This window comes from Antennarius striatus, chromosome 12, assembly GCF_040054535.1.
Source record: "Antennarius striatus isolate MH-2024 chromosome 12, ASM4005453v1, whole genome shotgun sequence".
NCBI classification, from domain to species: Eukaryota; Metazoa; Chordata; class Actinopteri; order Lophiiformes; family Antennariidae; genus Antennarius; species Antennarius striatus.
The window spans coordinates 13,407,455-13,420,868 of record NC_090787.1 but is presented as its reverse complement, the minus strand read 5'-3'; the positions used below and the strand labels follow the sequence as shown (position 1 = coordinate 13,420,868).

Below are 13,414 nucleotides of genomic sequence, written 5' to 3'. Positions count from 1 at the left end.
TAATCATTATTCGACTTTATACTGACACCTAGTGAGTCTATGTGGTACTGCATTTTTACAAGAGCGTTTCAATAACCAGTCCAGCAGACAGGAGACTGATGACATCACTTTATTGATATGACTTTACAAATGCTTTATATATCAAACCAATGACTTCTGCACCACAGATGGTAAATCTGGTTTTGAGTGGGATTACATTCCTTTTTGAGCCACAGTGAAAGGATGAATTGTAAGTGCTGGTTGCGGAGGCACTACTGCCACTGGGCTCAGTTAGAAACCAATCATTAGAACAATCAGATTGAGTCCATGTTTGACTGTTTTGATCAGACTTAGTGGCACATTAGTTTATATACAGGAACTGTATATAAACCCACAGCATCCACGACGATGGCGGCGATAGTTCAAATAATCCAACCACTGCAGCTGGGCTGAGCAGCCGAAACTAAGCTGATATGCAGATGGTGGATGTTTGCCAAAGTAGTTACAAGCATTTAATGAGGGTATTTCAGCTGCCGTATTTCTTAGCATGTTTCCTCACACTACTGGAACTGGCCGTGAACAACAGTGATTGTTTCCAAAAACAGGAACACGAAAGAAGTTTATTGTGACCTTTCAATGTCTTCGTAGTTGTCCTACTTCTGAAGCTGCTGACTTGTAACCCGTATCTCCATATATTTGATACTTTTATTCAAGTTCAAAAAGTAGTTTCACATCTTTTTTCCATCGACATGTCTCTTAAGAAAGTTTTCTTGCCGCTGTTGGATCGACAGTTACAGGAAAACATGCATGTGAAGAGATCACCGACTTGTCCAGTGTCCTTGATATACCTGCATCGATCCTCTAGCAGTTTGTACAGCTGCAGCTTATTGACAGTGTTTAGACAGTGTCAGTATCGGTAATTGATTGAAACTCAAAAACTAGACCTGCACTTTGCGCTCAGATGTTACATAAAAAAGGTCATATGTGCAGTATCACAAAAATTCTTGGGTTTAATTCAACATGTGGTCGGCCCATTACACAGCAGCTACACACCCTCCGTACATCCGCTACTCATCCGTGTCTTTGATGGACTTAAGTGCTCTGAGAGGCAACAAAAACATCTGAAACTATAGTGACATAGAATCCCTGATAAAAATAAATACACAAAATGTGGAATACGAATGGCACGGAGAGAGACATGAAATCACATGTTGTGTTGGTACATGTTTCAGACAACACCCAGCCCCAGTAACACAATGACGGCTCCAGATGCTGTCCTGTGCTAAGTCATGCAGTCAGCAGTCATTGTGATGTGTATTGACTCGGAGCTGGGAACTGATGATGGAGTCAGAGTTCTTATCGGCGTACTGTTTGTTTGCATAGCAGATTGGACACAATGGGATGGCATAAAAGTTGAATTGGGGATCGCATCCAATGAGGTGAGGGGAGGAGGACCTGTGTAACACAAACACAACAAACAAAAGCATTCATTTCATTCACTCATTTCACTTTTTCATGACTGACCACTTCAAACGTTTTGGTTTGCCTTCTTTCAAACGGTTGAATGACCCTGTCTGAATCCCACCCAGGGACACAATGGCTGACTTTCAAAATAGAATTTCTACATTCACTTCAAGAGGCTTTGTGAAGAAAAAGCTGAAGATCAGAAGTTTTTCTCTTGTGATCCCAAATCCATTAAAATACCAAAGCCAACAAATCACGAACATGCTGCTTTTTTTTTTCACAATGGAGCCAGACTCCAGGTGTTTCATTCGTAAGGCACATACAGTATTTTTATAAACAGGTACGTGATTAGTCACTGCAGTCGTGTGATGTTTGCAGTATTTTTTACAGCCATCTGCAGTGCCCTGTCCATCTATGTCAGGGAAGGTATCACCTCAAATGTGGCCCTAGCACACTTTTAGCAACACAAGCAATACCTGTACGACCATTAAATCTTGGATTTGGACTTTTTGTGGGATTCAGGTTCATCAAGAACAATCAAGAGTAAGACCACAACGAATACCTGCATGTTGTAGTCCAGGTACTTGGCCCACATCTGGCAAGGGGACGTTTGGTTTATTAGCCTGAACACCTCCAGTTAAGGGCTTTAAACCTAGACAACAAATATAAAGTACAGTTATGATCATAAAAATAGCAGCGGGTTTAAAAATATCAAAATTTGTCAAATACTTTTTACTTTAATGTACACAAATGTGTTGGGGACACTTCACATTCTATTTTAAAACAAGAAAAGTGGAAGAAGTCATTGAATTTGATAATATATTACAGAAAGTCAAGAAATATAATGTTGAAAAAAAGCAGTGTTGACATCTTTATCTACCGACTCAAAAATCTACTGTATAAACTAAGAAAATGATTGAAGATTTAACTTTGCTGAGAATCACAAACTAATATTTAGTTGCATAACCACAGTTTCTGATAACTGCTTCACATCTGTGATGGAGTCGACCAACTTCTGGCACCGCTGGCTTCTTGCTGGTATGTTGGCTTCACATAGACGTCATCTGATTGTTACAGTACTCTGAGACCACCTTAGATCTTCTCTGATGCTCCTGGAGCTGATCGTTTGCTGAGCCTTTGCCATTTTGGTTATCCTCCAATCCATTTGAGTAGTCGTTTTTCTTTTTCTTTCTCGTCTTTCTAATTTTGGTTGCCGTTTTTAAAGTGTTAGATATCATTTTACCTGAACACCTATCATTTTTTGCCCTTCTTTATAGGTTTTCCCCTATTATTAACCTCTTAATCAAAGACGCTCTTCTACTAAACAATGTCTTAAACGATACGTTTTACTTTGTTTTTCAAGGATAAATGCACAGGCAGCATGTACAGTATCAGTGGCCCTGATCCTTAAAATAAGTAAAAACTATTTAACACCTATTTTCTTTCACGTAGTCAATGACGTCACTAAATGAACTCAGCACTGCTGATTTTTTTTAACACAATGACTCCATTTCACAGAATCAGCAGAATGCATGTCATTCCTTTTGGGTCTGCTGGATTTCAATACCTTTACTAAACCTTATAGAAGCAGTGTAGAAGTTGAAATTCTAACAACAGTGATTTACCTTGCTAGTGATGTGGGACTGCTATTATTTTGAATACAACTGTATATTAGCTCAGAAGCTTTAGGGCAATTTTTCTGTTATTGCGTTATTTTCTGTGGGCTGCGTGTGAGGGGGGTGAATATATTGAAGAGCCAGAGATAATACTGCACCCGTCTGAGGATTGTTAGCGACAGTGGTTGGGTAAGAAACGACCGTAAAGTCACTTCGAGACTGATCTAATCCAGTCAATGCAGAAGACACAGCAACTGGGATGGTTGGAACCACAGCAGACAGATGGACCTGGTAACAGAAATAAAGAGAAGAAATGCTCACAGAGACGACATTGAATGTTTTTTTTCTTGGATGTTGTTATTTCTTTTAACGCTGAGTTACCTCTGTGAAGCCGTCATTAGATGGAAGAGCTGGCTCACTGGGAGTGTCTGTAGGAAAACTGGTTTTATTGCCCTCTGCAAACAAAGCTGTGGGTATCCTGTGCAGGTAGCCATACCCGATGTCACATCCTATACTGAGGAGACACAAATACAGCTCGGTGAAAATCTTCTCACTCTCTGCAGTGCCCCTAAAGGTAATGTGAAATAACAATCTCATTCTTTGGGGAAATAAAATAAACCTCGTGCAAATCATATGGTGTCAAGCGTTGGAGTTTGATGGGTTTCCCTACAACAAACTGCGTGTGTCTCTGTACAGCTGGACGGTGCTGGTTTTTAAAATACCATTTATGTTCATCTCAGAAAAGTCACTGGAATCAAATCTTAAACATGACAGACATGCCAATAATTTGAGAATCAGCATTAATGTATAAATAAACATGGTGCATCAAATTGTTATTGTTAACAAAATTAATTTAAATAATTATCAATTGCATTCAAATGTCATCACACTGTCCTGAACATTCCAACCAAAAATGATCAATAGAGACCTAAATAAATCTACCAAACCTAAAAATCTGCACTGAAAAAATAAAAAATAAAAATTAATAAATATATCCCTACTTGATCATCAATCAGAATTTGTTTAAACAGATTTTAATTTGAAATACAGAGAAGATGAAACAAGCAGCTCAGGCTGAGAATCAGGTTTGTTAAGTGAACATGAAGGCATCATCAAACTAGATCTAAATGAATAAACCAGAATGTACATATTTATACCTTCCCTCTCCACCCCAGTCACAGTTTGGAGTTAAGACCACTTCGCGGCAGTCGTTAGTATCTGTGCTGTAGACATAAAGCTTCAGCTCTTTTCCTTCATAGCTTTCAACAATGGAGGAGAGATCATCAGACTGTTGAAAGGACACAGACACACGGCCGGTCAACCTGGTGTCAGCTTCTACTCATAGCATCGCTGCTTGTATGCAAAGCAGCTACAGCACCTCGTTTATGGCTGTGTCAGCTCCGATGATGTAGTCGCTGTGGGCTCTCAGACCAGCCAGGGCTGCAGGAGAGTTTGGCTCCACTTCCTAAACTCAAGCAACACATTAGTGGATGAAGTCAATAAGCGAAGAGCATCACAGTCAGGTAATGTTTTATGCTTTCAGGTTAAGATGAGTGACAGTGATTTCTGTTGGTGGTGGTGGAACCTGTTTCTGAGGCTGCAAGAAGCTCTAAATTCTATCCAGTTTCTAGGTTTCTAGACATGATCAGTGCGTGGGCGGAGCGCACAAACATTGTCAAACGGTGAGTAATCATTCATCGTTTGCGTGAGGCCAGTCCTGTTCCCTCAGGCATGGCATTCTTACAAACACTTTCTCAGAGGTCTTTACTTCTTTTTTGAACTGCGTGCGGGGGTTATCAGGTTAACACACTCACCAAGACATGCCAGACGTTCTCATTGGCTCCTTCAAAGCTGCAGAAGCGAATGCTGAGCCCTAGGAGCCCTTGGCCGCCCCACAGGTTGCTGGGAATGATCGTCACCTCCCTCACCGCCACCGTCCTGCTGTTATACAACAGCATCTTGATGGGCTTCTCTGCGTTCATCTTCAGCAACTCTTTTAAGGTGTCATTGTCCTTGTTCTAACAGAGACGAAAATATTTAAATTAGCCGTTGTGACAGTTATGAGACTTACAAAGACACTGCCACTAGCTACAACATATTCTATCGCTGCTGTGGTAATAATCTCACCAGTCTGGTGTCACAAATGGCAATGATGAAATCAAAGAAGGGCTCTAGTCCTGCTTGGTGACCAGGGGAATTCTCTTGCACCTGAGAGGCAAAGAATTGCAAAGTTAAGACAATTGATCTGTGATGCAACATGCAAAATCAGGGTTATACTTTGGCTTCATCGACATGAATCCATGGAAAATCCTGAGTCAACACTTAAGACTCCTAGTCTGTTGGGTATGTGCATGAGAAATATTTCCTTCGCACACATTATAGCATTGTTAGAATACCACAGCCTACCTGAGCACTGCAGCTGACCCTGTGAATGTTTTTCCAGCAAGTCTACTCATCTTCTAACACCTACTGCCGCCAGGTTAGGTGTCACATCACAACACACAACCATGACAGTTATATAAATGATTTCTCAGACTTCACTTGTGACACAACATGTGTGATATGCAGGTTGTTCAGCAGTTTCACTGACTGTGATTTTATTGTCTACATTGCATCCTGTCAAGTCAAAGGAATTCAGGGGTAAATTCATCACTGGTCATCCTTCTGATCATAATGATGGAGACATCATCACAGTGATGGTTTACAGGGGGATGGGATTTATTTGCTAAAGTCATGCGCAGAACTCTTGTGTGATGGAATCTGGTCTGATGCTGCTGGAGAAGAACGCTGTAGATTTAATGGGTAGTGGAGCAGTAAAGATGCTTGAGGGTGTTTGCATGAGCACAATGACTGATTTCTAAAAGAGAATCAGGCATGTGAAGCTTTGTAAATGTGATAGAAGAATGTTTTTTATGTTTGTCCCAACAATTCAAGAGATCCCTTCAGGGAATTTAGACTTAGAATTCATGATTTTCTGGGCGAAAGGAAACCCCACAGTGAAAGTATAGTTGGCACTCTGGCATGTTGAGCATTAAACCACAAAAAATAAAGTGATGTGAAGCTTCTATGAGTATGGTGTTGGAACAAAAAGAACAGTAGGGATGTCCAAAGAAGCAGCTTTAGCCAATGGACATTGATATAAATGAAATTACTTCAAGTAAACATGGAGACACCAACACAATGCTGGAACATCATGTGCCTAGATTCCAGGAAGGCATCTATTCAAGAGCCACTCCTTCCCAACCAAGAATCATGTCCATTACTGAGGGTAAACATCAGCGCAGACACGGTGAAAGCTTCGTTCTTTGTCTGAGAAAATGAGTTGTTGTGCAAATATACCTTTTCATGCATTTGAGATAAAGACAGACGGATTACTGTTACACACAGCTTGACATATTCTTCAGTTCCTGTTTGGAACTAGTCCCAAAATACACAGCAGTTTAAAACAGGAGCATTGCTTCAAAGTCAGTGCTTTTATTAATTTGTTGATGCCTGTGTTGAAATCTTTTGTCTGATCACAGGCAATTGATGAGGAATGAAAACTAAAGGAAAATAATCAGAAAAATAATAATAGCATCAGTGTCTGTAACATTTTTACAATTCCCAACCATACCCACGCAAGACTTTAGATACAGATACTGAAGATTTATCCCTGCATGAGGCTAAAGGCTCACAAATGTTGACTCTATGGCAGTTTCAAAACGTTCTAATGTCAAAAAATCCTTAAATTATACAAAGTAAGACCCATATGGCATCCATTTGTTCCTTTAGCTGATAAGAATCTTTCTTTTCGATATTTCGATATAATACAAATATGTATGAAATCAACAACCACAGGTCACACATCTTGTCATCCTGATTAATAACGGTTTGCTCCAATTAAATGAACACATAGCACTGACAGCCTGAGCAGATACAGAGCTTAGAGTGCTGGAGTCACATGACAGACTCCACATAAACAAATCTGAACTTTAACAGCCTTACAGTACTGCATCCATGTCTCCATGAATTTAAGTGTCAGAAGTTTATGGACTTGTGGTGTTTAATTGTGTGAAGACTGTTGTCTTCTGTGGTAGTAATATACAGACATTAAGGGTTTGGACTGCTGAGAAGTGAAAACTCCAGCAAGCCTTGTCATATGACGTGGGGGTGCAGTAGTTCAGTCCACTAGGTCTAGAGCTGGGGAGTGGAGGGTGACCGGTTCAAGGCCCATGTGGGGCAAAACAATTTCAGATTGTGAACAGGCAGTGGAGAGGTGTCAGTTAACCTCCAGAGCACTGCCAAAGTGCCCTTGAGCAAGGGCTTCTCCTTAAGTTTCTCATTGGGGGCGCAGAATGACGGAGCTGCCCTTCATTCTGCTGCTGTGTGTGTGTCTGTGTCTGTGTGTGTGTGTCACGGACCTGTATACATATACAGCATACAATGCATGTGATCAACAACATCAAAAAGACTAACACTAGAGTGGACAGATCATTTCTCACATCATTTCGACTCCAGTTGAGAGTGACATTTTCCAGTAAAGTTCTTCTCTACTTTCAGAAGTGTGCCTAGACTATTTTGTATCGCGTAGATTTCTGTGAACTTCTGTCAGGCCAAAACGGTGGATTGGATTGGCCAATGATTATTACTGTTAGTAGTACTAATCGCACTAGCACTACTATTACTAGTGGTAGTAATAGTAGTAGTCACCAAGAAGTGAGATGGGGATCCTGAGTATTTTATTTATTTATTGCTTTTTTTGTTTGTTTGTTTTGCTCTTCTTGAGCATTTACTGCTTTTATTTACCTGATCCAGAACCTGCGTCCTTACCTGGACCCACCTCAGACTGTCCACCACTGACACAACGATCCACACAGAACGTCTTAGCTCTCCTGTGATCAGACAGGAAGCCGTGGGTGAGGACACGCCCCCCTACGCCTCCACGGTGACTCCTTCCACGCCCACCATTAAACGTCAAGACTCACCTCACCGGTTATTCTGGACGTCAACGCGAGCAGATACTGAAACGAGCTTTCACCCAAGATTTCTTAAACACATTCATGTCAGTAAAGCAACATTTCAGACCAAACAAACAAACAAACAAACAATAAATAAATAAATAAATAAATAAAAATGATGAATGAGTGAAACCATTCCAGGTACCACAAACGTCACATTCACGTGTCCACCCAGCGTCGTTCAGACGGCTAGCTGGAGCGGCTGATGAGTGGCGAGTTTCTAAGGACGGTGTTTGTTGTTTGGATGAATGGTCACCATCTCCTCCGCCTGATCGAACAGCTGCTACTGAATTGATTTCCAGTCATCATTGTTTACCTGTCGACGTTCCCACCTAACGCGCTGCTAAGCTCCACCTGTGCGCCTTTCAGCTCCGCGTCCGCCGCACGCAGCCCTCAAAATGAACGTGTAAACACACACAGAGCTGCTCTTACCCTGAGGATGTGGTAGCCTTCGGTCCCCCCGCCTGGGATCTGGAGGCTCTGGGACACCCCCATGTTTTCCTGGACGAGACCGGGAAAGGTCTTGGCTGCGTCAGAGCAGGTGACTCTACCGGTTCAGGTCCCAGGCTGTCAGTGCGGTTGTCGTCCGGTTCCTGGTTCCCATCTCTTCCGCTGTGGTGGAACTTAACCCTCTGTGGTGGCGGTCCGATAACCGCGGCTCCGTCTCCTTAAAATCCGATTCATACCGCGATCATCCAGTTTTAGAAATTATAGATGGAGGTTAGAGATTTGATTCTCTTTCATGCACCCATTTGAAATACAGTCGAATTTAAGAATAGTCCAAGATCTTAATAAAAGACGTATTTATATTACATATGCACCACACTTCGTGCCTTATGAAAATATCGAAATGTAAATTGTCATTTATTTCTTTTTATGATTGATAATTCCCTGATGTTATTTAGGCGCATACACTTTATTTAGACCCAACAAAAACAACACCAAAACAATAAGTACTGTAGATTTATTAGGTGTGACAAGGGGATTATACAGAATTTTATGCAATCAGTAATAATGTGTCCCCTATCAGCATTGATTACTGCAATAGTCTCCCTCATGCAGTGGCTCAACCTCCAGATGTCACCCCAGTCTTCAGTTCCAGCTGCCTGGGGTTGCTGATGAGTCTGTGGGGGATCTTCTCCCACTCAATCAATCAAACCCCAGGTTTTCAGTGGGTTTTAGGTCCAGGTTCAGAATGGAGACATCATCATCCTCCAGAAATTATTGAAGCAGTGCTGTCCTGCCTGCAAATCAACAATGTAAGGTGAATGTCAATGAGGTGTTAGATGATATTTGGATGTTTTGCCGTACACAGGACCATGTCAGTCATGTTCCTGTGGTCACTGCTACTCTGGCGGTGGCTGGTCTGGATGTGCTGTACTTGATTCTGTGTCACTACCCAATGTCAGCCGAGGGGCGGTTTGTCGTTATTCCTCATGGTACATAACACTGATTGATTTAGATGCATTATTTTGGGATGATTAACATTCCCTATGTTGGTTGCTTTCTTTACCTGCAGCACAGAAAGATAAAAAGTGCAAGTCATGTTTTAAGACTGGGGGCAGAAGTAGACACAAAGTTGTACTGGGCATGTACTTCTTTAAAATAAGTCTGTGGTAGACTGTTTTGTTTTTAAATATGAATGTTTTTTGATAATGCAAGTCCAATGAGAACTTTAATGTCATTCATCATATATTATCTAATTATTCTGAATGGGTTTTTTATTTTATTTTATTTTTTTTAATCTGGTCCAAGTTTATTTGTCAGCTCCAAACTCTTGAGATACTAGTTTAATTGTATGCCTCTGGAAAAATATTTCAAGACATAGTGCTATTTGTTCTCCTAATATTGCTGTTGCTTACTAATATTATTTTGTGTACAGAAAACATTTTCTAGACAATTTGAGCTCACAAAATATAAAGATATGCATTAATAAATCGAGCAACAATTTGCAGCAGTCTAAACATTAAATATCTCAATGCATGGACAATTCAGCAAACTCTTATTCTTTATAGCACGTTCTTTATGGGTTGAATACATTTTTCTACAAATGCATCTCTTAAATAGTAACTTCTTACAACCACTATAAACTTTAAAATAACTGAGCATGACCAGGTATCCAAAGTATAATTGTAATAGTTTTTTATATTCAGTCAGCTGATTGCACAGAGCAAAAACAAGAGTTGTGGAAGTAATAAATAAGAAAATAAATCTGTTTCCGTAATCAGATGGTGAAGATAATGGACATCATCAGTGCTACAAAGAACATGGGCTTGAGGAGAAAATGAATGTATGTGTGCAGAATATCTCTCAAGTGCAGCAGCTCTTATCAAATTATTTGAAATAAACCTGCCCAGCTTTGAGATTCTCCTCATCAATCATCAGTTATCCTGTCAGTCTGTGTCTGCCATGGAACTCTCCTTGATTTTTCTCTGCAGGCTGAGCTGAACAATACTTGCTTATAAGAGAGAGAACAATTTTAATTCTAACTTATTCTTGTTGTTCTCTATTTGATGGCAGAGATCAGGGATTAGTAAATGCAAAAGTAAAGCATAAAGTACTCACCATCTTGTAAACAGAGATGTTAGTTAATGAGAGCATTTCACCCCTTTACCAACATTTAACCAGGTTTGCTTTTGAAGTAACCCCAAATGCTGCCATGAAATCGTGTCACTTCTAATGGAACAATAGATCGCCAATAATGTTATGAATGTAGCTCCATTTTATAAGACCAGGTATATCTTTAACAACTGGTGCCTTCGTGGACTTTCATGAACAGTCTGAAAACATCATCTTCTGCTGAGGAAAATAAAATCTAGCCAGAGTTCAGTTCAGATGACGATTTGCATGTACAGTAGGTTATTTCTCTTTTCACCCTTTCATACTGACACTCAATAATTTCTGTCTGTCATTGTCTGGTCCTGTCAGTTAATATATCATCAGTTCTCATCAGCTGGTCACACTTACCCAGTAGCACATTAGTGTGCGTTCATTGTTATTCTATTACTTGCTGCCATCTTTTAAATATAATTCTCTTTGTGCTTCATCTTCTTTCATGCTGTCGATATGCACACACATCTTCACTTCATTACACCAAGTCTTTGTAGATTCATAGTCTTCATCACTTCATCAGCTTCATCAGGCTCAGCATATTCATCAGTCAACACCACCACCAGTGTCTGTGGAGGTATTTATCCTGCTGCTGCTCAGGATGGATAAACTTTGCCTGAAGCATTTATGTACTAAACATTTTCTGTCAAGACTAGAACACTGTCTGCTATTACATGACATATTAAACAGCAACACCTCTTTGTCTTACAGATTTTCTGCATTTCAGAGTCCCCGTAGAAATTAAATAGTTTATTCATCAAAAAACTGCAGAAGCTGCCCGCAATGTACAATTAATGAAAAGGGTTGTTATTTTCAAGCAGCAATGTTGTAAAGAGATAATTTAATAGTGAGGATGGTTACTAGATGGTTTGAGGCTGACAGGTGTGTATATATTTTTTTGACAATTTTTTTATTTAAGTCAAACTTTTCTACATCTTTTGTTTGTGCAAGTTTTGTGAAAATCAGTTGTAAGTCCTAGAGATCAAGGTTTATATGTGGTATAACAAATAATTATTGTTACTTCATTCACTTGTGTCTCTTATTGAAATTCCATTGTCTCTCATTACTTGATGTTTTCAAATTCAAATGATTGATCAAAATGACCCATTAATAGAAATTATGTATATATTTATGACTTAATTAATTGTTCCTTGCTGTAGCACATGTTCATATCCATCATTTACAACCAGGGAGAAATAAAATGTAAGTTATATCACATGCTCCTTCAAGAAGCAGATAATCAACTCCGTACTTTAGTAGAAGCTTGCTGATGCGTTGAACCTCTGCAACCCCACTATTATGGTCCTCTCAGATTTACACTTCTTCACTCTTTCAAGAAATTTACAGCTGAAGCTACAAAGTACTTTATTTTTATTCAAGCATTTACACTGAAGACACCACTGACAAAGTAGAGTCCAGGAAAGAAAATACCCATAATTTGCTAATTTTGAACAATTCCTTTGTTTGTTGTTCTCACATCCTAAGCCTGTATTTCTACACTGTAAGTTGCTAAAATAAACTGTTAAGGTTAGTTGCTTTTTGTTCTGCGTGTCTCTGGATGAAAGGGTTTGCTGATGAATACATGCTCTGTCCTGAAATAATGCACCTATTTATGCTCAGAGGCAAAGAAGAAAAATAGAAACACTTGTTAGGATGACAGAGCGGCAGAGCTGAAAAAAACCCCAAAACCATTGCATCATTATTGCTGATTGCTTTTATAATTCTAACGACATCAGAAACATGTTTCCTGTACGGTCCAACCACATATTCCATTTGGGGGGGGGGGGTCATTCTGAGTTGTTCTGCAAAAATCATCATAGAAACTCCATTGAATGGTTCCTTGATGTGTTGCTAGAGGTTGTTTTGTTCATTTAACATGCATGATAGCAATCACCACACGGAGACTCGCTTAGCTGCAGTGTAAGTGCTCCTGGGCTCATGCTTATTCCTTCAGAAAATGTTCAACAGAGACATTTACTTGCAGCCTTTCAACTTGAACAAGCACCACATTAGGTTTACACTCCCCAGCCATGCAGACAGGCATGCTACAATCATTGGACTATTAATCTTCTGTCTAAAATTTGCTTTCAACTGAGAGTAGTCAAGGCGTGAACACATAGTCAATGAGAGGAGGCTATTTAGACGAGTGTAACCCATTATAAATACTCTTGAGGTCATAGGTCGTAAAGAGCTGCAGATTAATCTGTTATCAGTGCTTTTATGTCAAACACACATGAGAAGGTATATATTGAAGAAGAAGCTTGACAGATTTTGAAGGGATAGAACATGTTTAACGGAATTGGAACACATCATTCCTGACTTTTAAACTGATGTATAGGTGAAAGGGTCGCTTTCTATTTGAGCAAACAAAGTCTGGAAGGCTCAATTTTGGCCACAGTTACATAGAGAAGAGTGGGGGAAGGGCTGGCAAGCAGCCCGCAGTCAATATCATTATCATCATTTCATTAGACTTGCCTTACACAATGAGAATGTCAGTATCTATCAGGAATCTAATGTGGCAGTGATTCCCATGGGTGGGAGATATATTTGGCACGTCAGGAAACAGCTGACAAGATTCGCAACTGTGAAAGAGAAAAAGTAACGCAGTTGAGAGAAGATAAATCGCTGAATGATCTTTTGTGTGTGAAAAATAAAAATAAAATAAAAGTCAATGTGTGTGTGTGTTGTGTGTGTGTGTGTGTGTGTGTGTGTGTGTGTGTGTGTGTGTGTGTGTGTGTGAATCAGAGG

General features: G+C 39.9%; 1 protein-coding gene across 1 annotated transcript; it reads right to left on the bottom strand.

Annotated features, from left to right (window-relative positions):
* Window positions 1-99: 99 nt before the first annotated feature.
* LOC137604738 (Golgi reassembly-stacking protein 2-like) lies at window positions 100-8,635 on the bottom strand. The gene is made up of 9 exons (XM_068328746.1): window positions 8,489-8,635; window positions 5,187-5,267; window positions 4,874-5,077; window positions 4,438-4,524; window positions 4,217-4,347; window positions 3,441-3,573; window positions 3,218-3,347; window positions 2,006-2,095; window positions 100-1,434 (listed from the first exon to the last, which is right to left on the bottom strand). The coding sequence occupies exons 1-9, from the start codon at window positions 8,549-8,551 to the stop codon at window positions 1,262-1,264; spliced, it is 1,092 nt and encodes a 363-aa protein (XP_068184847.1). The 5' UTR covers window positions 8,552-8,635; the 3' UTR covers window positions 100-1,261.
* Between the last annotated feature and the right edge of the window lie 4,779 nt (window positions 8,636-13,414).

Excerpts from the sequence above, each read along its gene's own strand:
- LOC137604738 (XM_068328746.1), bottom strand. The coding sequence starts at position 8,551 with ATGGGGGTGTCCCAGAGCCTCCAGATCCCAGGCGGGGGGACCGAAGGC. Across the intron at positions 3,574-4,216 it reads GACTGGGGTGGAGAGGGAAG|TATAGGATGTGACATCGGGT; the intron begins GTATAAATATGT and ends GTGTCTCCTCAG. Across the intron at positions 1,435-2,005 it reads ACCTGGACTACAACATGCAG|GTCCTCCTCCCCTCACCTCA; the intron begins GTATTCGTTGTG and ends TGTGTTACACAG.